This window comes from Phoxinus phoxinus (genome assembly GCF_949152265.1).
Source record: "Phoxinus phoxinus genome assembly, chromosome: 3".
NCBI lineage: Eukaryota > Metazoa > Chordata > Actinopteri > Cypriniformes > Leuciscidae > Phoxinus > Phoxinus phoxinus.
Genome location: NC_136878.1, coordinates 42016193 through 42040646, shown reverse-complemented (window position 1 = coordinate 42040646; position 24454 = coordinate 42016193). Strand labels below are relative to the sequence as shown.

The 24454-nt window shown below is 40.3% G+C and overlaps 1 protein-coding gene across 3 annotated transcripts; it reads left to right on the top strand.

Annotated features, from left to right (window-relative positions):
* Positions 1 to 83: 83 nt before the first annotated feature.
* LOC306994879 (sodium- and chloride-dependent GABA transporter 2-like) lies at positions 84 to 24454 on the top strand. Of its 3 annotated transcripts, XM_079605820.1 has the most exons (14): positions 84 to 335; positions 1468 to 1602; positions 1936 to 2076; positions 5792 to 5879; positions 6016 to 6148; positions 6847 to 6981; positions 7117 to 7220; positions 7308 to 7432; positions 12939 to 13051; positions 19030 to 19167; positions 22885 to 22987; positions 23108 to 23208; positions 23778 to 23948; positions 24177 to 24454. In XM_079605820.1, exons 1-14 carry the CDS (start codon positions 197 to 199, stop codon positions 24291 to 24293), a joined length of 1743 nt encoding a protein of 580 aa, XP_079461946.1. In that variant the 5' UTR covers positions 84 to 196; the 3' UTR covers positions 24294 to 24454. The 3 variants fall into 3 exon arrangements, with proteins under 3 accessions (XP_079461946.1, XP_079461948.1, XP_079461947.1); XM_079605822.1 differs by lacking the exon at positions 19030 to 19167; XM_079605821.1 differs by lacking the exon at positions 1468 to 1602 and having other exon boundaries at positions 111 to 335.

Genomic DNA, 24454 nt, shown 5'->3' with positions numbered 1-24454 from the left:
GTTTTACATATTTAAATGTTCTTGAAATGTATTACTTTGCATACATTTTACCTGAGGCTCACCCAACCATCATAAAAAACGATGCATTTGCATGTTTTAGACTCACACACTAACTTGTTTCTTAATTATTATCCTCCACCACTGTACAATTACAGCAGGACTGTGGGATCAGACAGAACTGGTGAAAACTGAGGAAATGAACAGAATAGAAGACCAAATACAGGAGAGAGGGTACTGGGGCAGTAAAACAGAGTTTCTTCTGGCTGTGACAGGGAATGTGGTTGGACTGGGTAACGTGTGGAGGTTTCCTTATCTCTGCTACAGGAATGGAGGAGGTATGATGCTGCCTAAATGCATATTTCATTATATCTGCACATTGCTGAATATAACTGTAACATGTTAGTGACGGGACAGGGTCACTTTGTATAAAAAGTTATTAAATTAAGTTTTCCTAATGTTGTGCAGTTCTTAGTTGTTGATGAACATCATCTTCATACCTTCCAAAGGATTCTGTCATCTGTTAAGTTGCTGTTTATTTTCAACAAAGTGTCTGATGGTGTCAGTAGAGCATAATTATTTATGTACACTTTTACTGAAAGGCGGATGCGACCATAATGCTGCAACATGCAAATAACCATGTTAATTCTAAAGCCTGATTGTGATACATTATTATTTTGATTTTCCAAACCGCTTGTCCTATGTAGGTAGCCTTTCTATTCCACCACAGCTAGTCCATCACAGGACTGAAACACAGACATACACACTCACATTGCATGGCTTCAGATTGTGAGGGAAACCCACACCAGCACAGGGAGAACATGCACTAAGACTCTGCTGGCACTCAATCCATGGACCTTTTTGCTGTGAGGTGACAGTGCTGAGCCCCCTATTCAAATTGTGATTAAATAATATATAGAAAACGATCAAAGAATGCTTACTTTATAATCACTGGAGCTGTCAATCACTTCAGTTTGGCAAAAGCTCTGTATACTCTAGTCTACAAAATTCTCATATAATCATTGAAACTGTCTACATTGCACAATGAATCTCATATTTACATCATGTCTGACTACATTGTTGGCTATGATGAGATAATTCACAAGAGTGAAGAACTCTGGTGTGTGAGCTCACGCTGAATAAAACTCTGTCCATTGTATTCATGCATTCAACATTGGCTACAATGCTCAATGCTGCAAAATCACATTGTTAAAAAAAAAAACTTCTGATGGAGAAGATCAGTTTGCGATAACAGCATATAATATTTATTTTATGTGCAAAAAATGTTTACTAACTCAACCAAAGCAGTGGGTGATTTACATTGAATCACTATGGCCATTTGTTTCAAAATTATGAAATTATGAAAAAATCTTACCAACATTATAAGTGGACCTGGAGAACATTATATAATAAAAAAGTGCAATTAATGTCCCCATTAGATAATGTATTATTGTACTGGTGTGTTCTCAGGTGCGTTCCTGATACCCTACCTGGTGTTTATGGTTACCTGTGGGGTGCCTCTTTTCCTACTAGAGACTGCAATGGGACAGTACACACAGGAAGGGGGCATTACATGTTGGCATCGCCTCTGTCCACTGGCTGAGGGCGAGTCCTTTTTAAATAAATCTGAGTTTATTTAGGAATAGATAATTCTTTATAAAGAATTACAAAGATTAAAACTTTTTTTCTTTATGCAAACTTTTTTTTTGTGCTAAATTCAAATTTTGGCTTTGCAAAATTGTATTTGGCTTTATGTATAAGCTATACTGAACTGCTGTAAGGCTGGTTGGACCCCCTGGCTGCTTCCCCTTGGCTGTATATGCAAAATATGTAATATATTTAATATTTGCATTTGTCTTGGGTTCTGATGAGTGCTGATAAATCACTTAATTCCATTTTATTCTCTTTTAGTAAGTGTTTCTGTTTGCTTTTTTTCAGGTATTGGCTATGCAGGACAACTGATTCTTCTGTACAGCTGCATGTCTTACATCATCATTCTGGCCTGGGCGCTTTTCTACCTCTTCTTCTCTTTCAGTGCCCAACTACCATGGGCCAGCTGTGACAACACCTGGAACACAGGTGATAATCTAATCGAAAAAAAACAAAAAAAAACACTGCATTAAAAAATAGTTAACACTTTTATAAAGACCATGCTTATAATGATTTATAACGCCATTTATGCTTATTTATAAGTATTACTATTTTATAAATACATTTATAAAGACTCATTAAGACCTATACTGCATTACAAGAACAGTTATAGTTATATTATTTTTTATAATTCCTTAAGTCATGCATTTGCTTTTTCAATGCGCATGCTCATAATCCATTATGCACTGATTTATAAGTATGAATTATTCAGTCGTATGGTTCCATGAATGTATTTCTAAAGATGCAACCCGCATTGCTATAATGTTATTATATTATAATTATAACTTTTTAGTCATTCAGATTTATTTCTGTAAGTGAATATATTGTTATTAATAGTCGTGTTGTGTTCTTATACATACTTTTTTTCCTAAAGCAAATGTTAAGAAATCATAAGCAAGAACTGATAAGAATGTAAATGTGTACCTTGAAATGCAATGTAAGTCGCTTTGGATAAAAGCGTCTGCCAAATGCATTAATGTAAATGTAAAGACATAATTGATAACTAATTGGTACAGCAACTGGAACTATTTTATATTTGATAATTTATAAATCAGTGTATAATGGATTATGAGTATGCACATTGAAAAAGCAAATGCCTGACTTAAGGAATTATAAAAAATAATAAATGTAACCATAACTGTTTTTATAATGCATAGGTCTTAATGAGTCTTGGCCCCATCCCCTATGCTTCCTCTTTAGCCACAGCCAAAAGCTGCCCCTTTCTGCCTCCTCTGCCAGTTCTTTAATAGCTTTTCGACACCCTGCTCCTGTACAACCCATTTCGCGGAGCAAGCAAACCGTTGAGGACCCAGCGAAGCCCCTGCATCCCACTTCGACGGGACACGTGGTGGCTTTTCAGCCAGCCTCTCTGCAGTCTTCTACCAGGTCTGCTACTTGGCATGCTTCCGCTCGTTGGCAGCCTCCATTCCCCCCTCCCATGGGACAGTGAGCTCCACCAACAAGATAGTCTTGCATGGCTCTGACCACATGATCAGGTCTGGCCGGAGCAAAGTTTCCACGATCTCCCTGGGGAATTTGAGCTGCCTCCCCAGTTCGACCCTCATGTTTCACTGAGAGATGAGAGGACTCTAGATGTTGCTCTCTGGTGAGGGTTGTTGATTTTTTCTCCGGCCCTTGCAAACAGGATGGGACTTCTCGTTGGCGCGGAAGGTCTACTATTAGCCTCCTGTCTACATGACTCTGCCACCTCTGCTAGCTTCCTCAACACCAGATCATGTCGCCACCTAGCAGCCTTGGGACAATGCTGTCTTGCAGCCCGACAGGATGTGCTGGAGGCTTGCATTGCTGGTACTGCAAAGGGGGCAAAGATCTTCAGTGCCGAACCACTGGTGGAGGTTTCTGGGACAAGGTAGGGTGTCATAGGTGGGATCTAATCAGGAAGCTGAGCATGGCTTGGAGGATCTTCCACAGATCAGACCATGACAAATGTCTGTCTGTGACACCTTCCCATGACATCCAGCCTCCCTGCCGGCTCTGAGACACCGCCTTGTTGTTAAGGCGCTCCTGCTCGGTCCTTGTCACTTCTGCCACCACCATGGCTCTCCGCTCTTCCTTGGAGGCCTTTGACCAGAAGAGGGTGGTATTGCTCCTCCCAAGGCCTGCTCGACCCCCCCTGGACTCTGCCAACTATTTCACAATGTTTCAGCCTGCTAATTGCCATGTCGACCTCTTCCTGGGCTTTCCTCTTCCTCCCTGTTTGTATCTAAGGGCCAGCTGCTCTCACCAGTTGGTCAGTGGATTCCCTCAGCTCCAGCACTATCCGAGCCTTCTCCTGCTTGTATCCCAGGCCAATGGTTTGCAGTGGTAGCTATAGTGTGTTCCTGCCGAAGAGGTCTACATCTGATGGGCATCTCGGCAGACCCAGCCACTTCCTGATGAATGAGTTTGCTAGCCCATCCATCTTGTTTGCCATCTTCAGAGGCCACATCACCCTTGGGTCCAGTATGAACTGGTAGCTCCATACTTTATACTTGCCGGGGAGCTGGCTCTGATTGATCCTGGCGAGGCCATCTGCGAGCTGCTTCCTCACTGTTTCTCCCATCTGCCTATCAGAGAGGTCTGCTGTGTAATTACGAACCACGCTACGGACGGGCTGATTTGCCAGCAAAGGGATTTCTTCACTGCCTGCGACAAAGATGGTATGGTCGCTTCTAACCCCTTTCCTGGGGGACAGGCTGCGTGATTTGGTGGGTTTGATCTTCATCCTTGCCCACCCCACAAGCTCGTCAATCCTCTTCAGCAGTCTTGTTGTACATGCTGCTGTCTGGAGAATGGTGGTAATGTCGTCCATATAATCTCTAACTGGTGTTAGCTTTTGGCCTGATGGTAGCTTCATACCTCATAACCATCACCCTTGCCCCCATCAGGATAATCTCGAAGGCTGCTACAAACAGGATTAGAGAGATCGAGCATCCCATGGCAATGCCCACTTCCAGCTGGTCAAAAATCTTAAAATCATTGCCTGTGTCCGTTCCAGTCATTACCAAGAAGTCCGTCTGGTTTGGCCCTTCTTCCACCCCTCCTCTCGGTGGGCCACCGGGTTGTTTTCCTTTATTCAATATAATTTATTATTTGTATAATTTCTAATTTATTTATTATAATGGGCCCTATTTTAACGATCTAAAATGCAAGTATCAAACGCGAAACGCAAGTAACTTTCTGGGCGGATCCCGGCGCTGTTGCTATACCGGCGGGATAAATGACTCTTGCGCCCGACGCAAATCTAAAATGGGTTGGTCTGAAGTAGCTTCATTATTCATAGGTGTGGTTTGGGCGTAACGTGAAATAAACCAATCAGAGCGTCCTCTCACATTCCCTTTAAGAGCAGGCGCGCTTGTGCCATGGCGGATTGCTATTATAACGGCGGATTTGCCAGTGCACGTCAGGAGCGGTTCACAGCCGAGGAGGCCGACGTTCTCGTCAGGTCCGTAAAATACAGAGAAGTGACAATGTCTGGGGATGGGAGAAACACACCCAAATTAGCTTCGGTTAAACAGGCGTAATAATTTGGGTAAATGTGTAAGCTAGATTTATGCCTATTTTTTCACATCTTCATGGACACAACAATGATTTCCGTCGTGTGTTAATATTTTTCCTTGTAATAATGTATGATTTGCAAAAATGAAAACTGCTGCGTCCGTTTAGATTAGAGAATCAAAGTGTATGCACGTTGTTCACACGCTACATAATGGCCAAGCATGCGCCCTTAAAATAGCATATGACTATTGCGCAACGCGCCACTGTCTTTAGACTGGGTTTTTCCTGGTCAGTGGTGGAATTGTTTTTTTGAACTCCAAAATAGCACCAGGGAGCGTTTTCGCCAGAACACGCCTCCTCTTATCGCTAAACCGCCCCCGGGAGCACAAGTTCATTCCCTAATTTACCGACGTGCGTCTGTGGAGGGAAAAGTCCTCTGTGCGTTGGTGCAAAATAGGAATGATACATGCGTCGGTGTACAAAGTCAATTGCGCTGGGTGCAAGATAGGGCCCAATAAATATTATTTATTTCCTTTATAATTCAATATAAGCATGGTCTTCATATTACCAAAAAAAAAAAATCTGCTAATAATCACTGCTGAATATTCTATAAAACTAAAAATATATATATATTTCTCTTTGTTAGATGACTGTGTAAATCTTGCAACAAGAAATCTGACCCTCAACCGGACATCTCTAATTAATTCAACACCTGCAGCTACTGAGTTCTGGGAGTAAATAAACGCAAATTGATAAAGTGTTTTCAAGGAACATTAGCAATAAGCTAAATAAAACTAAATAAAACTCTTACCGGTAATTTGAATTAAAATAAAAATGCTTACGGTTTCTCTTTCTTGTCACATTGTACAGGCGCAGAGTTTTGGCTCTCTCTGGGGGTATTGAGGAGATTGGTAAGATCAACTGGGAGATTCTTCTGTGTCTCTTTGCAGTGTGGATCATATGTTATTTCTGTATCTGGAAAGGAGTCAAATCTACAGGCAAGGTATGGAAGAATATTATTTGAGAGAATATTGTCTAGAGATAAACCTGTTTATTTTTAAAAGTTGGGCATAGATTGTTTCTCCTCATTGTTTTCTATATTATAAAATATATCGACTTTAAAAATATATATTTTTTATTCTTCAGTTGAAAAGGTAGATTTTTTGTGTTTTGAGGATGAGTTCATGTTTTATTCTATTTCTGTCAGGACCACTATCGTCAAATATGATTGACAGTTAGCATACAGTTTGGATTGGCGGTATGGTTCCGTTCTGGGTGAGAACTCCCTGCACATCCATGCAGCCTAGCATGGATAAGAGCAGGGAGAGCACCAATAACCCCCCTTGGGGTAAACAGAACAGAACCACCATGAATGTATGCAAATATATTTAATTCAAGATTTTAAAGTACAACATAATTCGAGAATTTATTCTGATTCAAGGGGAATCAGAATGCCAAATCCTGAATGGGCGAGAGGAGGAGCTGGGGATGGAGGAGGGTAATTCGCTCCTGAGAAACGCGATAGCTGCTGATAATACTGAAGGAGCTTATATGTATACGGTAATAGGCGTTGTATTCCTATAGGTAAATCTGGATCAGCTGAGAGTCACCTGATGTGAGCTTGACTAACGTGACCCGCCAGAACTAACGCTACTCTGCTCTCAGTTTGAATATGATTATATTATTGTATTGTGCCTGTAGGTGGTGTATTTCACAGCCACATTTCCTTATGTGATGCTACTGGTGTTGCTGATTCGTGGGTTGACTCTTCCTGGAGCTCTTCAGGGGGTTGTGTTTTACCTGTACCCTGAACCGGCCCGTCTCGCTGACCCACAGGTAACCCCACCATGTGCCCTCTACTTCCCTGATGCCTTATAACCACATAAATGCAAAGGAAAAGTAGCAACACATATTAAAGCTTTAAAACACCAGACTATTAATATACAGCTTGGGGTGCTGTGTGTTTGTTAGGTTTGGATGGAGGCAGGAACTCAGATCTTTTTCTCCTATAGTGTGTGTATTGGCACTCTCATTGTACTAGGCAGCTATAATAAATACAACAACAACTGCTACAGGTTAGTAATTAAATAAATGAAAATGAGTGCACAAATGAATTGCTGGATTTGTTTAACTTATGTGTTTGTATAATCTATGTCTATCAGAGACTGTTGGTGGCTTTGCCTTCTGAACAGCGGCACCAGTTTGGTGGCTGGCTTTGCTGTGTTCTCAGTCTTAGGCTTCATGGCCCAAGAGCAGGGTGTCCCCATTGAAGAGGTGGCAGAACCAGGTACTGAAACATTTCATTAAAGCTGCAGTCGGCAAGTCTGGCAGATTGAGGGGACTTAGCCAAAATTTTGAATGTTTACAACTCTCATGTCCCTCCCCCACTACCGCCGAGCACCCTACCATTGAGTTCGTGCTCGTCAGTGTGTGCGCACTGTTTTCTTTTCCTTGGTTATTTTGGACCTAGCTCTGGTTTTCAGTGGTGGAATGTAACAAAGTATTTGTACTTCGTTACTGTACTTAAGTAAATTTTTACGTATCTATACTTTACTTAAGTAAAAAAAATAATGCATACTTATACTTTTACTCAAGTAGATTTTTCAGCAATTATCTGTACTTTTTACTCCACTACATTATTAAAATGCGTATCGTTACATCCTTCCGAATCTCTTGCATAAAATTTGGCGTTGCTGGCCAATGCACGTTGAAACAGATCGGATATCTGATTGGTCAAAGAACTCACGCGCTCAGCGTGCGTTTTGAAACAACACAAGCGGAAGTGTAAATCGAAGAAAGGACACGGACCGGTGGACACCAAATATCAAACATGGACGAAGAGCCAACAACGTCGACTGAGCTTGAGCCTGTGCCCTGCAGCTCTGATTCTGAGAGACATCCCTGGCCTTATTTAAGGCGAGACACGGCAGGCAAAAACATAGTTTTTTTTTCACTGGTCAATTTTGAGATTTTGGGATATTAGTCTTCAATAACATGTCTTCTTTCAGACTTGTGGTGAAAAAAAGTCCGAAATACATATTTAGGTCTTTATTTTACTGCACTTTGTCCGTTTGCGTCTATAGATTTGTCATACATTCATCAAAAGTTCCCGTTATAAATCATCCAGCTGCTCCGCGATCGCTGTTTGCACCCTGTCATCACATGGCACAGTTAGAAAGCTCTCTCTCTTGTGTACAATGCTGTCAGATCCAAATATGGTCATTTCCTTTTTATTCCCAACCAATCGTGAAAGTAAAGCGGGAGATTGAACTCTAAACGCGCAATCTCATTGGCGGATGCAAATTTCTGATGCCGGTTTTCTCAAAATGACTTTTCTCTCTTACTCCAAGTCCGAAATCTCCACTTGAGTAGCACGTATACACACCAAACTTTCCAGTCTTGTACCTAGCTATATTATGAAGACATTTACAGAGGGATTTGTACAAATATTATTCCTAGCCTGATTTATATAACATTTTATTCCAAAAAACATGGTGAAGCTATATTTTTTAAAGCTGTTGACAGTATATTCTGATTTACAGGATAACAAAAGTAGATATACATAAATCCCTCTGTAATTTTTTTCCTATCTAATATGTGAACACAATGAAAAAATAATTTTGAACCTGGCTTTATCCAATACTCAGATTTCGTTTTTTTAAATGTATGCAAATTAGAGCATAATAGATAATGCCTAATTTGCATATTTAAACATTAAATTACAGAAAACTTGTAATACATTTTTTTCTCGTCTTAATGTTGGTAATCAACGTGGAAAGTTTCATGGTGATATCTGCTAGTTAAAAATTTTACCCTTTTCACCTGTAGTGTTTTGCCTTAAGCAAGTTATTTGAATTTAAAGGTTCAAAGAATGACTCCTGGCGTTTTCAATGTGTCAAGTGCCTACCTCAACGCAAAGAACTGTTGGCGTTTAAAAACTCCCCTTCAAATTTGAAGAAACATATAGAGGTAAGACATAAGTAAATAACCAGATTTTTACAGTGTGTCAGTATTGCAGAGAGCTTGCACAACAACCCTTTCCAGTACACAATAGAAATTGTTTGTGATTATTACAATTGAACAGCCCAGACATCGAGACAACTGATTGTACTTTTACTTAAAAAAATACTTTAAAGTAACTTTAAAAGTATGTACTTATGACTTTTACTTAAGTAAGATGTTGATGTAGTAATTATACTTTTACTTAAGTATATATTTTGCAGGGTAGTTGTACTTTTACTTAACCTTTATGCCTCATTATATATTTTACGACGTTGAGTGCATTAAGGGACAAAAATGTCCAATCTAAACACTGCCATAAAACAATTATATATTTAAAAAAAATTCCACTTTCACTGAGTTAAATATTTTAACCAACATCAGTCCTGAAAATAACTACCAAATATTTATTTATTTTTCAGAATTTTAACCCCTTAAATGCCATTTGTTTACATGATGCCACTGTTTTTATCGATGGAAAAAACATAAAAAATGTAAAACAATTGTGTACCACATGCTAGGTGGATTTCTTGGGAGGGAATTATCACAGCCTGGTATATGTCCATGATTAGCAGCAACATTGATTTTTACGCATTTTTATTTTTTGTGTTATGTCAGATAAAATAAAAAAATCACACTTAGCGCATTAAGGACCAAAAATGGTCACATATTAAACACTGCCTAAAAATATTATATATTATTATTATTTTCCACTTTTACTAAGTTAGATCTTTTAACCAGCATTAGTCCTCATCATAACTACCAAATATTTATTTAATTTCAGGATTTTAACCCTTTAAATTCCAGTTTTGGTGACAATACCATCAATTTGTATAAGAGGCAAAAACACAAAAATGTAATTATTTTCCATACACTAAATGCAAAGAGAAAACTTTAGCTTTGGATTTTCACAGTCTTGAATATGTCAAAATCTGTAAATGCACCAGAAATAATGTTGCCCCTAATCTTTGTGTTATGTCAGATTTTAAAAAAAAATCACACTTAGCGCGTTAAGGACCAAAAATGGTCACATATTAAACACTGCCTAAAATATTATATATTATTATTATTTTCCACTTTTACTGAGTTAAATATTTTAACCAGCATCAGACCTCATCATAACTGCCAAATATTTATTTAATTTCAGGATTTTAACCCTTTAAATTCCAGTTTTGGTGACGATACCATCAATTTGTATAAGAGGAAAAAACACAAAAATGTAATTATTTTCCATACACTAAATGCAAAGTGAAAAATTTAGCTTTGGATTATCACAGTCTTGAATATGTCAAAGATTAACAGCAAAATTATTTTTGGTGCATTTTTATTTTTTGTGCTATGTCAGATTTTTTTCCAAAATCACACATAGCGCGTTAAGGACAAAGTTGATCCTATTTAAACCCATTAAAATAAAAACATTTGAACCCACTGTCATAATATCATAAAATCATAATTTCTATTCAAATATCCTGTCATGACCAAGCCTTGGGGTAAAATATTTACTTTTTACTGTTTTCCACCAGTTGGTTAGCCTGGCTAACGTGGAACCACATGTTCATTTTCTCGTATTTGAGGCGTGGTGTACGAATGCCCAGAGCCGTTTATTGGTCGCTACGAAGGTCTATCAAATGCGCCTGTACGTAGCTCATAACCAATCGTTTCAATTATACCAGATGACGTATGTAGAGCGACAGAAATTCGACAAGGAAGAAGACGATGGGTCATAGATTTATGTGTACACGATGGTGTCACTGTTCAGCGACTATTGCCGTTTGTCCAAGACAAACATGAGGGTAGAAGGTAAATCTGCAGTGCACATGTTGATATAAACAAACTGCTTCGGTGTGTCGCATAGACGTCGTCATCGTCTTGCTGCTCCCTCCCCGTTCTGTGATTGGTCCCCTCGCTGAGGTGAAAATTTAGTCCATGGTATCCAGGCTTAGCCTGGTAATACCAAACTCTGCTACTTGGCTTTGCTTCATAGACAGAGTCTGACATGGCATCATTGAAAAGTGTTTTCTTTATCGCGGGGGGGCGCTCGTCTGAAGTATAAAATCATTGGTTACCCGTAAGCCAATCACATAACGTTTGGTTATGACGTGTGTTATGCGCCAGCTCAGCAGCATCGAACTGCCACTGTAAACACATTATAAATAATGCGAAAACGAAACCATCGAGAGAAATACCGGAGTGAACATACGGTCGTTTTCGATTTCCCCAATCTCAAACTCGGCGCTTAGCGTCTACGTAACGGCTCTCAGCATGCCCTCTGTTCGTTGATTGGCCGGCTGTGTTCAGGCCGGAGGAAAACTGAGAGACATGTCGATGTCTCAGACTAAGTACAGAAGCGAAATGAAATTGAGCGGTAGTACGAAGTCTGACGTAGTCAAGCTAATCCAGGCTGCCTAGCAGCGTGAATAAAATCGAGCTGCGCGCAAGGCAGCATGGGGAAACCCAGGCTACCAGTTGGTACCATTTTTCATATAATTGACATAATGCAAACATCTGCAGTATTGCAAACATTTTCCTGATTTCTACTAGGTGACAATAACCTGTGCCTGTCTCCCTACACATCAAAATTTGCTCTAGAAAGAAAGCAAAACTACAAAATCACAATGAACATGATTTTTTTCTTTCTAAATTCTATTGCACATACACGCCTACACACACATCCTACACCACCGACACACACACAGAGAGAGGGAGAGAGAGAGAGAGAGTATAGACAGAAAGGGTAAAATATGACCTTCAGGATATTATGATTTTTGTCACTCGCCTAAACACCATGTATTATATTTAGGCCCTACACACACACACACACACACACTTTTGTCAACGCAGACACACATTGCTCTCAGACATCCACACCAACTCAGAAACATCATTTTAGATCATTGAGCCATTAAAATGCTTCATAACACCTTCAATAGTGCCCCTAGTGGAAACCAGGAAAATAACGTGCATTTCCCCCCATTGGGAATACCTATGTAGTGACGTCATCTGGTGAAATACACTATATAATGCAAATATAATGCTTTTGCTTCAAAATGAAAGGATGTTTCAACATAAGTCATGATTCATGTATTAATGACGGCCCTGGCTTTAAACGACGTTTTAATGGGTTTCAATGGGCCATTTTTGGTCATTATGGTGCTAGGTGTTCCTATTTGATCTACACAGTGTGTGTTATACATATTATGCAACATGGGATCAAAATTTGTAAATTTATCCAAAAAGTCACAATTTTGCCAAATTACATACCATTTGCATTAAAACAGCCAAAATGGTCAAAGAAATTAAACTGAAAATGACCAAAAATGGCCTAATGCAGCATGAAGGTTAAGTACTAAACTTAAGTACTTCCTCCACCACAAAGCTTGTTAGTAGATTTTCTTTTCGCCATCATGCTTCGTACAATTCAACACACCTGGGAACTTCAGGCGTGTGCAAGGGGGGATCTTTGGCGTGTGCACGAACTGTGATTGACAGTCAGATCTCACACAGCCCTGCGCTGATCGGACCAGAAGAACCGGGAGTAGTGGATTTTTGCAAAACAAATAGCAAATGGCTCTAGGTGGAGGTAGAAGCACAGGTTTTTTTCTATAACAGGCCGATTTATGTTGTTCTGTTGGAGCATAGTGTCAGTTTCAGTGAATATGATCAAAAAAATCTTGCCGACTGCAGCTTTAAAACGCAGAAGGTATACCTATTATAAGGCAAGTGAAGACAACATTAAATTAATGATTAAGAATACAAAATGCTTAAAATCAGATCTCACTCTCTCTCTCTGTCAGGTCCAGGACTAGCGTTCATAGCTTATCCACAGGCAGTAGCCATGATGCCTCTCCCTCAGTTGTGGGCTGTTTGTTTCTTCATCATGATTATTTTGCTGGGGCTAGATACACAGGTGAGCTAAAACTAACACATACACTTTTATTAATACTCTTTAATATACATAGTGTAATTTTTAATAATAAAACTAGTTGAATATACTTTTCTTGATAGTTTAATTTTTATACGTTAAAGTAAAATCAGTATTTCATATACAATCAAATGTTCTATATGTAAACCAAAATATAGATCTTAAATATACAGTATTTAGACACTTTAGCCTTAAAATGTAATTGACATCACAATGCAGTGCAAAACAGTTTTGTAAAATGATATATGATCAAATAAAAATGATTGATATATAATTTTACAAAACTGTTTTGTGCATGTGCTCCCGTGCGCTATTCTGTCTATACTTTCTGTCGTGCACTGGAGGATATGTCTGCTGCATTACTCCAAAACCAATCACTTAATGTATGGATCTCAACCCAGCCATGGTTATGGTTCTCAATTGTTTGACGGGCGTAGTAACAATAACTAAGGGGCGTGGCTTTTGCGAACGGTCAATTCTAAACGTCTCGGTTACTAAAATAACGTTGGTTCCCTGAGTTAACGGGAACGATTATTGCGTCTTGCTAAATGCTATGGGGAAAACTTCTCTTTCTCCGATTATTGAAGCCTTTAATTCAATAACACAGTGCTACTGCACAGCCATTACAGTGGAGTGATCTTTGCAGGCTTATTGGCTATGAACCTATGGCGATTCGGCGCATCTGCGCGAGCCATCGGGCGCATCCCGCGGAACGGCTGTCTATGCAATACTTGTTCCCATTATCTCAGGGAACATTAGGTTACATTAGTAACCGAGACGTTCCCTTTCGAAACATTCACTCATATTGGGTCTTGCTAGACGCTATAGGGAATCAGTTCAATCATGCCGTGCTATGTTTAAAGGTACACTGTTGTTTTTTAAGTATTTTATTAGCTAATATCAATGTCTTTATTCATAAATAAGTCCTCATTGGTGTAAAATTATCTCTGCCAATGATCTGACTTATCCCCGTAATTGAAGAATTTATTATCTTTATTTACATGGGACGGGTAAGTCCATGGATGCTTCCATGTCGGTCCACCATCTTGAAAAACTATAATAGCAGAGAGAGACAAAAAAAAGCAAAAAAGCACAAAAATTTTTTTTTAAAGGAAACGTGACTGGCGAATTCAAAAAACAAAGGGTAAATATCGGGATAGGTTTTCCCAGGTGGAAAGAGCTAATGAAGGAGAAATAGTTTGAAAGGGCCAATGAAGTTGCCTGCTTTCTTCTCGACAGGTAAGTCAATGTGATGGTCTAAATTACAAGCTTTTTTTCATTGCTTGGTTGTGTAATTCATTATATAGGCTAGGGCTGTCACTTTTGTGAAAAAATCCTTTTAGATTTTTCGAGACATAAGTGTTCATTGAATCGATTGTAAAATCGATTTTCAATGTCTAAAGACGTTTCCATTTTCAACGCCAAATATAGGCCAATCCACAGACAACTAACAGGCATTAGGACGAACGTAAAGAGGGCGCTTGAGACGCACAATATTTCTGATGATTTATTGGCATGAAATTTCGTGTACAATTACAAACAGGAGTGTAACATTCTCGAAAAGCAGAGTGGACTGCCATAACATCAATGACCAACATTACTGCAGGCTTTAACATGGCTGTTTTCACGATTAGAAATGTCAAACAAATTTCACCTACGTAGCCTGTAGCCCGAGTCTGTAAGCTATCTGTAGCCTATGCTTGAAATTTTCAAAATACTGGCGACACCTTATGCAGAAGTAGGCTATAATTTGCTGTTATGTGTGTTTATCAGAACCTGCAGTTGCTGTGTGATGCGCGTTCGCTGCGGGCGTATCGTGACGAGCTGGACGCGCTCTGAGAGAAAGCGCCTTTCAGACAGGGCACGGCATTCGCGGCGCTATGAGACCCATTCATTTAAATGGCTTGCGAGACATTCTGTTTTGTGAAAGCAGCTCTTTTGTTTTTACCTCCAAAACACACCAACAATTGGTCAGATCTATGTCATTGGACTGTGCGGTTCAATGGCTGAGCCATTCAATAGGCTACAGATAGCGCGAGACGTTTTGTTGCTGGGTCGACCAAGCGGTGCGCACGCCGCGGTCAAAGTTCAATCGTGCAAATCGCGTTGTATCTGAAGCGCAACAGCGTCGCGCATTCTGCGTCCTGAAAGCCGTTAAAATCGATTCCCTATTTTCATTTTCGAAACTTGTGTTGGTTGGTCCGATCGATTGTGCAATCGATTTTCGAACAAAAAGTGACAGCCCTAATATAGGCAGCATAACAGTAGAGCATGTTTAGTTAAACTCAATTAAGTGCTATTAGAAGACATGTTTTCGTTATAGCTTCTTGGTACATAACGGTTACCGTAGTTGCAACACACATTGGAAAAAGCGAGGAAAGCACTATTCATTTGAATGCAAAATACAATTTCACCACTAGATGGGAGAAATTCCTACACAGTGTACCTTTAAGTATATGACAGTTACAGCAGATACTGAATGGTAATGTAAAGAAGCTGATGTCCATATTCAGATAATCAAGCCAAATTAACAAAAAGCCAATAAATAGGCCAATATAAATATATCTTCAAAATCATTTTAGCTTGTCATAGCCTCAGTACCTTGAACCATCATGAGAGAGCATCTTATCCAGATGGAGTCTCCGCTTTGGGTCGCTCTTCAGGGAACCTTGAATAAAGCGGCAGCATTCTGTGCAGAAAGATTGAGAGTTGTCTAATTATTTCCTTCAACTTTACACTTGCTCTCTAAGCTGTAAAAATGGGAAGGATTTCTGCATTATCCATAAAAACATCTTTTTTATTCTTACCATCTGAGAAGCCCGACTGGAACCAGACATACGAAGAAATAGCGTCTGTAGATGTCTGACTTGTTGTGGGGAGGAGGAACTGTCTATACAACTCCTTTCGCCAGCAATCTCATTACTTCGGTGCGGAGGACGTGTACTACATCGCTCCTTACTATATTGTCGAATATGCCCTCTAAGCGAGCTGGCCTGCATGCGAATTGAAGCGAGTAACCTCGTGTCACTTTGTTTAGAACCCATTCTGACACGCCAGGGATGTCTTTCCAAGCCTTGGCCTGGGTGTCTAGGGCAGGAATCAGTTCGGGAGACAGTGGCTGTGGCTGAGTGGTCACAGGCACTGGCTTGGTTGGCTGGCTGCTGAGTCTGCACTGTTTCCTGACGACTTTTTCTGCGACACCGGTGTGAATGGCATCTTGATAGCCTAGGACAAAATGATATAGAAGACATAAGCTTAGTTTTCAGACACACAACTCACTCTATCAAGGGAGGCATAATGCATTTATCAAAATTGACTATTTATGAAGAAATGCCCGTTAATGAATAGGCATATGCCTAGTAGTGTTGACGAATAGTTATAGTCATTGTTTTTGTCAACGACATTTTTTCACAGACGATAACTAAATAAAAGCCAGTTTTAAATGACAAAAACTATGACGATTTGGGAAGAGATCCAGTCAGAACTGATGTCCGGCTGCGTTCGTGGTAATGTAAATGTCTGGGAGAAAGAGAAGAGCAGACATGTATAGATCTGAATAAGAGTGACAACGCGGTAGTATGGTATTCTATGCGCGCACACCCGAAGCGCGCAGCCGTATACATAGGCAGCTATACAGCGCGTGAGTTCTGAACTGAGCTCTCTTTCGCATCTGAATGGTAGTGGGAATCCCTCCATCCCTCAAAAGTTAGTGTTGGCTGCTTCTCGCTTGCCATGATTGCTCTGCTTCCAGCCTCTGTTACTTACCGTGTGGAGCTTGTGACTATTGCGCAAGTGTGCAGCTGAGAAGGCAATGTCGCTGTCAAATCTGTCCCTGGGAAAAGTAACATTGCGCCGAATTGAAAAAGGGCCTACGTTTTGTTACCAAATTTTCAGTAGTAGCGCATTACACTACTTTTTACCCTAAAAAAGTAGTTACGTTACACACAACACTGGCGCAGACGGGAGCTCACTCATATCTGATCGCTCAGTCCTCTGGCTCCGCTTTTTCTTCCTCCGAGGTTCCTGGAGATCGCGAGGGGCGGAGTCGCTCTCTGAAAAGAAAGCGATCGGAGAGTAGAGGGAGACATACTCTCATAGTGAGAGCAGCTTGTCTCTGTGAGCTCGGCTTCAGCATGGGATTTTCCAAGACGGAATGCACTCACTGTGCTCGTCAGATGGGTGCAGAGGGGCTCCTGAGAGCAGCACAGAGTCAGCTTGCCTGAGCGTGCCGATCTGCGTACAAATTCTGGCATTGGTATCGGCGAGTACATCTACCCATGTACCGATCCAATACCATTTTATTATGCACTTGCTTAATACTGCAAATCGGAGATCAATTCTTCTTCGCTGCTCTAAACAGTGGTTGCTTGTGGCAACACAGGAAGTTGTGCTGTTGTCAAAAGCAACCACTGTTTAGAGCAGCAAAGAAGAAGAGCATTTCCGCTGTTAGGCAGTATTTCAGACTGGACCAACCAGTCAGTAAAACGGCGACATGTCTAAAATGCCATACTGCAATTTCGAGGGGTGGCAAGTATTAGCAACTTCAACACGGTTCGTTGGACCATTTTTCCTGCCGACCAAAATTTTGTTATTTCAAATGTAGGCGCGCGGCAAGCGCGCTCATAATGTAAGAGACGCTGGCGCCCAACATCAAATGGCAAACGTAATGTAAGCGGAACAAAACTGCGCTTCACGGACCATTTATCATTTTGGACCAATGCAGTGCGAGCCGATCTTGATCAAGCGACACGGTTACTACACAACGCTAAGAGATCCAGTAAAGAAAGCATTTGAATTCGCCACTGAAGTAATAACATCGCTGCGAGATCTAGTGAGAAGCATTCACATTTCTCCGTTATTAACGGATCAAACAGCGCTGACGTTGAAGAAACATTGTGCTTTCAAGTAGCGCTACGTCGGTTTTATTTTGACATTATGAATAAAATTGCTGCCCTCAAATGTTAATCTGAAATAAATTAAACCTTTGTTTATAACTACATCAATATTACATTAATTTTTTTTTATAAGGAGCTGTTTTTGTTTTATATGTCAAATATAGCTCCATCATTGCATAAAGTAAAAAATTATCATACTTTATGATGTTAATTTTAATAAAAAAAATAAAAAATGTAAATCAAGGAAATTTCTCTGCCATTTCTTTCTTTTTGCTGTATCGAAAACGTACCGAACCGTGACACCAGTGTATCGTATCGAACCGAACCATGAATTTTGTGAATTGTAACCATATTTTTTAGATTCCTAGATTTATTTGTTGCACTTTTTTATACAGTTATATTGTAAAACTAAAATACCTTTTTCAGTTTACAGTATTAGATGTGTGGCTGTATTTGAAGTTCTTTTTCACTTAAGAAAAATAAGTAATATATTGCTGTGAAATGTATGTCAGATAATAAAAAAAAATTGATGTATTTTTTTCACGTATTTGTTCATGTTTTATTAAGGGATAAGTCTGAAGCACACCAAGAATTCTATCAATTCATACAGGGCTAGTATGAATTTTAGCTGTATAGATACACACCCAGGTATCGGATCAGTACTCGGTATCAGCTGATACCCTGAGTCCAGGTATCGGGAAGGGAAAAAGGGTATTGGAACATCTCTAAATAAAAGGCTTCGATAATCAGAGAAAAATGAGTTTTCCCCATAGCGTCTTGCAAGACGCAATACGAGTTTAAGTTTCGAAAAGGAATTAATTTTGTGCTAATCAGCATTATACCACAAATGATGCAGACTGTAACTTGTTTTGAACCGATAATTTTCATTAAACTGTATTAAAAATATATATTTTATACATGTAGTATTTGTTTAAATTGCTTATTTAGGTAAATATATTTTTTGTTGCTAAATCTGATCACACAGGTCAGGTTATAATTAGTACACCAATAAGCTTATCAAAAGAAATGTTTCATAGTTCTAACACATTTGTGTTGCATTCCTTAAAGTTTGTTGCAGTGGAGTGTATAATTACATCAGTGATGGACTTGTTCCCCGTGGTGCTGCGCAGAGCTGGTCGACGAGAAATTTTCCTCCTGCTCTTCTGTCTCACTTGCTTCTTTGGAGAACTCATCCTAGTTACAGAGGTCAGAGGGCTGTTTGTGTGAGTGTGTGAGAGAGAGACAGAGAGAGAGGAAGAGAGCGAGAGATGATCAAAATCCATGCTTAATATTTTTTTTTTTATCAATATGCAACAATGCATCCAGCATGGCACGAAAAACCAAGAGAAGTAATGTAGAAGATGAGAAGATGAAGCAGAAGTTGACATCTGCTTTTGTGTTCATAGATCTTAGATGAAACGTTGTGGCATAAAAGAATTTGCTAAAAAAAAATGAGGCACACTGGGCCTGGTGAAGGTTCAGCCGCTTTCCATCACAAAGGAGCTTTAAGTTGTGGTTATCTGTGATCATTTGAAATGGGTCATGGGCTCCCTCAATCCAGTGGTGCTACTCTTCCGGTGCCAGCGTGATTACCAACAACTCCCGGTTATGGACAAGTAATAAGTCATAATTTAGCTTGGAGGCTGAGAGCTACAGTGAGAAGATGGTGCAGGGATGGAGCTTTGGAGGTTTCCTTTGTCATTGAGACAATAGGACTCCAATGTGTTAGCAAGGTTGCAGACAGACAGATGAAGATCAGGATAAAGTTCAAATGCAGGGTTTATAATAATCCAACAGGCAAATAACAGAAGGTAATATCAACACATTAACGCAAACAAGACTGGACAAACACTGAGTGAAGGTGAGGAACTAAAATACACATGGTGATGAACTAAACGACGAACAGCTGTTATGAAGATTAGTATCCATGGAAACTGATGAGTGGCAGGAAACTCAAACAAAGGAACACATGTGACTAATGAATACAAACTAAAAGTCTTTGAAAACATATCTAAGAACCAACATAACTGATATCTTGTAACAGAATGCCTCCTCCTGAAAGGCACAACATCATGGCCTGGAGAGATGGAGGAGGCTTAGGAGACGGAAGAGGAGATGGCGAAGGGACAGTGACAGGAGGACAACGAAACCCCGGTGGCGATGACGTAAGAGCCCGATGCAGCAAACCCACAACTTGGCAGTGACGACAGCCCACGGCAGAGTAGATGTTGCTATGGCTGACGACAACCAACGGACAACCAACGGAGCAGGAGCCCATGGATCCCAGGGAACAGATAGAGAGCTGATGGACCTGAGCCACATCGCTGGAACTGGAGACCTAGGTGAAACCGTGGCTACGCGCATCTGAGGTAGAGCCAAGACTTAGCCATCAGATCGACAGGCCGAGGTGGAGCGAAAGGATTAGAGGCCGGATGCAGAGCCAAAGGATACTCGCGCTCGGGTGAGGAAAAGGTAAGAGGTAACAGAGGTAAGCTTGACGTGATCGATGACGGTAATTACAATTCCCAACAGGTCAACAAAACAGTCTCAGTGCTGTCTTGAAACAGCGATGATTCAGAACAGACAGATAATACCGGGTGGGAGGCAGTACCTCCGTGTCTGAATCCATCAGCCAGTCCTTATTGTCCAATTCCACCAGAACTCCTTCTCCCACTGATGTCGCTGGCTCACACCCCTGGTCATACTCACTCTGGGGATCCGGCTCCGAGGCGATGGTCGGCGCTGTTCCTTCCTCTTCGGGCTCTGGCTCAATCAGCGTGGTGGCCGGTCGTTCTCCGTGTGTGCGGGGCTCTAGCGAATTCTCTGCGGCCGAGGGTGGTGGTGGGCTGCGCTCTGGGTCTGGCTGTGTTCTGGATCGAGGAGAGACACTCTCCATCTGTCCATTTGAGCCAGAATAATTAGCTGTAGTGGCCAGAGGACTGGATAATTGGCTGAGAAACATGGATGGTGAAGTCAGAACTGTAGAGGGATTCACTAGGGAAGAACCAGAAGCACAACATTTAGAGTGTTTTCTTTGGGCATGGATCATGGAGGCTGTGGGCAATGCGTGATGAGGTTTCAGAGGGGATAAGGAAGCAGGGTGACATCGGCAGAGCTGCAGCACCCGAGTTTTGATGGTCTTGGCTGCTCGGTGGAGTTCAGATCCAGCTGGGCTGGTGCTTGTGGGCTCATGGTCTAGACTTCTATCAGGAAGCATATAATAAGACATGATGGTGGTACAAACTCAAGTGGAGGATCATATATACGTGTATTACAGATACTGCAAGACACACTGGTAAGTATAACAGAAGAGATACACTAAATTGGCAAAAGTTTTGGGATGTCTGCCTTTACACGCACATTAACTTTTATGATCCATTCTTAATCTATAGGGTTTAATATGGAGTTGGCCCACCCTTTGCAGCTATAACAGCTTCAACTCTTCTGGGAAGGCTTTCCACAAGGTTTAGGAGTGTGTTTATGGGAATTTATGACCATACTTCTAGAAGCGCATTTGTGAGGTCAGGCACTGATGTTGAACGACAAGGCCTGGCTTGCAGTCTCCACTCTAATTCATCCCATAGGTGTTCTATCAGGTTGAGGTCAGGACTAACTTCCTCCACACCAAACTCGCTCATCCATGTCTTTATGGACCTTGCTTTGTGCACTGGTGTGCAGTCATGTTGCAACAGGAAGCGGCCATCCCCAAACTGTTCCCACAAAGTTGGTAGCATGAAATTGTCTAAAATGTCTTGGTATGCTGAAGCATTAAGAGTTCCTTTCACTGTAACTAAGAGGCCAAGCCCAACCCCTGAAAAACAACCCCACACGATAATCCCCTCTCCACCAAACTTTACACTACAAGTTTCCGTTCTCCAGGCAACCACCAAACCCATACTCGTCAGCAGATTGCCAGACAGAGGAGCGTGATTCGTCACTCCCGAGAACACGTCTCCACTGATCTAGAGTCCAGTGGCGGCGCGCTTTACAACATTGCATCCGACGCTTTGCATTGCACTTGGTGATGTAAGGCTTGGATGCAGCTGCTCGGCCGTGGAAACCCATTCCATGAAGCTCTCTACACACTGTTCTTGAGCTAATCTGAAGGCCACACGAAGTTTGGCGGTCTGTAGCTATTGACAAAAGATGACAACTTCTGCGCACTGTGCACCTCAGCATGCACTGACCCCGCTCTGTGATTTTACGTAGCCTACCACTTCGTGACTGAGTTGCTGTTGTTCTGAATTGTTTCTACATTGTTATAATACCACTAACAGTTGACCGTGGAATATATAGTAGTGAGGAAAAATTTCACAAATGGACTTATTGCACTGGAGGCAACCTATCACGGCACCACTTTTTAATTTACTGAGCTCCTGAGAGCGACCCATTCTTTCACAAATGCTTGTAGAAGCAGTCTGCATGCCTAGGTGCTTCATTTTGTGGCCATTGAAGTGATTGGAACACCTGAATTCAATGATTTGGAGGGGTGTCCCAATGCTTTTGGCTATATACTGCAGTGTATGTTGAAATTGGAGATAATCCAAGAAAGACAACCAGCGAGGAACACTACGGAATGGTAGTGTGGTGAGAACGGTCAATGTCAAGACTAGACAGTGAGACTATGAGAGAGATGCACATCTAGTAAGTCCTTGATTAAGGCCAGTCATTAAAGAAATACATTTAATAAATGGCCTTTATACTTAATTTACTATAATTTACAGATATCTAAAAGTTAAATTAGGTTAAAATCCTGATTAATGCATCTTTACTCTAACTGCCCACTACCTCTATTATAAACAATGGATATCATATATGTAATCAACAACAATTCAAGCATATTTCTAACCTTGAAAGCATTACAGTTCAAATCAAACTTTTTCCACTATATCTAGAGTTGCAATATTTTATTATGTCCTGCAGGGGGGGATGTACATATTCCAGTTGTTTGACTACTATGCCTGTAATGGAGCCTGTTTGCTGTTCCTGTCTATGTTCGAGTCTCTGGTCATTGGTTGGGTCTTTGGTGAGTTGCAAACAAACTTCAGGAACTAACCTTAACAGACTCTGACTATAATAAAATGAAAAGTTAAATGCAAAATGTCAAATGCATTGACAGTATTTCCTCTCCTACTGTATGCCACAGGGGCTGCGAGAATGTTTGACGTCATTGAAGACATGACAAATTCACGACCCAACTACATATTTATGTTGTGCTGGAAATACCTGACTCCTCTTGTGTCCCTGGTAAGTATATATTTTGGATTCACAGATGCTTATACTTGGTCAAACAAACATTTTACTGGTTTTCTCAACTGATTTTAAACAATTCTCCAATCCAAAGTCAGTTCTCTCAGTGCCATCAAAGGAGATCCTTATTTCAGTTAAAAGTTCAAACTGTTTAGATCTCACTAATTAATGAAGTATACACAATTCTGGTAAATTCAACATTTAGCTAAAGCAAATACTCACATAAAAAAAACTAGTGTTTTTAAACTAAAGCATTTTTATTGTGTTCCACGGTGGAGATATTTCCCCCCTGTTATAGTTCCCACATAACAATGTTTTTTTAACTATACAAAAGGGAAATAATGTTACATAAATAAATGCATTGCATACATTTGCCTCAACATAACTGCAGATCTGCGTAAAGATCTGCTTACGAACATTTCCACGTTAATAACTTTTGTTCTAAATTTTATTCTAAATTTACGAAAAAATTAAACCACATGTACACAAAAACCACATACTCTGTTCTTACTTACATTCTTTCCAATTCTGTCTTCACAGTATCTTTCACTTCTGTTCATTTTCAGGTGTCTTTTGTCTGTTCAATGGTTAAGTACAAGCCTCTCACTTATAACCGCTTGTATGTGTATCCGGACTGGGCTTATGCACTAGGCTGGTTACTGGCCCTGTCCTCCATTCTGCTGGTGCCTGGATGGGCGCTTGGCCAAATGTGTGCTGGGAAAGGGAGTCTGAAACAGGTGAGGATGAAAATGTTCAACCATTATTTATGTATTTTGCTGACGCTTTTATCAAAAGACATTTACATTTGCATTTGAGGTATACATTTAATCAGTTTATACATTCCCATTTGAATTAAACAATGAAACTTTGCAAAAGATGGATGTAAACTAATAATTGAACCAAAGCAACCTAATAAATAAATAAATATGTAAATAAATTGTTTCCCTTTGTCTGTTTTTTAACAGCGTTGGCGTCACTTGTGCAGTCCTGACACAAACCTCCCTCTCACCTGTAAGCAACGAGCTGATATACAGGATACAACTTTCACTGCCGAGATGAAAGACTTAGTCAGGAGCCAATAACAAACTAAAGCATTACATATTTAGAATATAAAATATAAACACAATTATTGTTTTTAATTAAGTAAAACTGACTTGGTTCAAAAAATATGCAAGCACGTGTTTGAAAATATCTCCTGCAGAATAAAGACTAATGGATGAAATTTTACATGTTTGAATGAGCA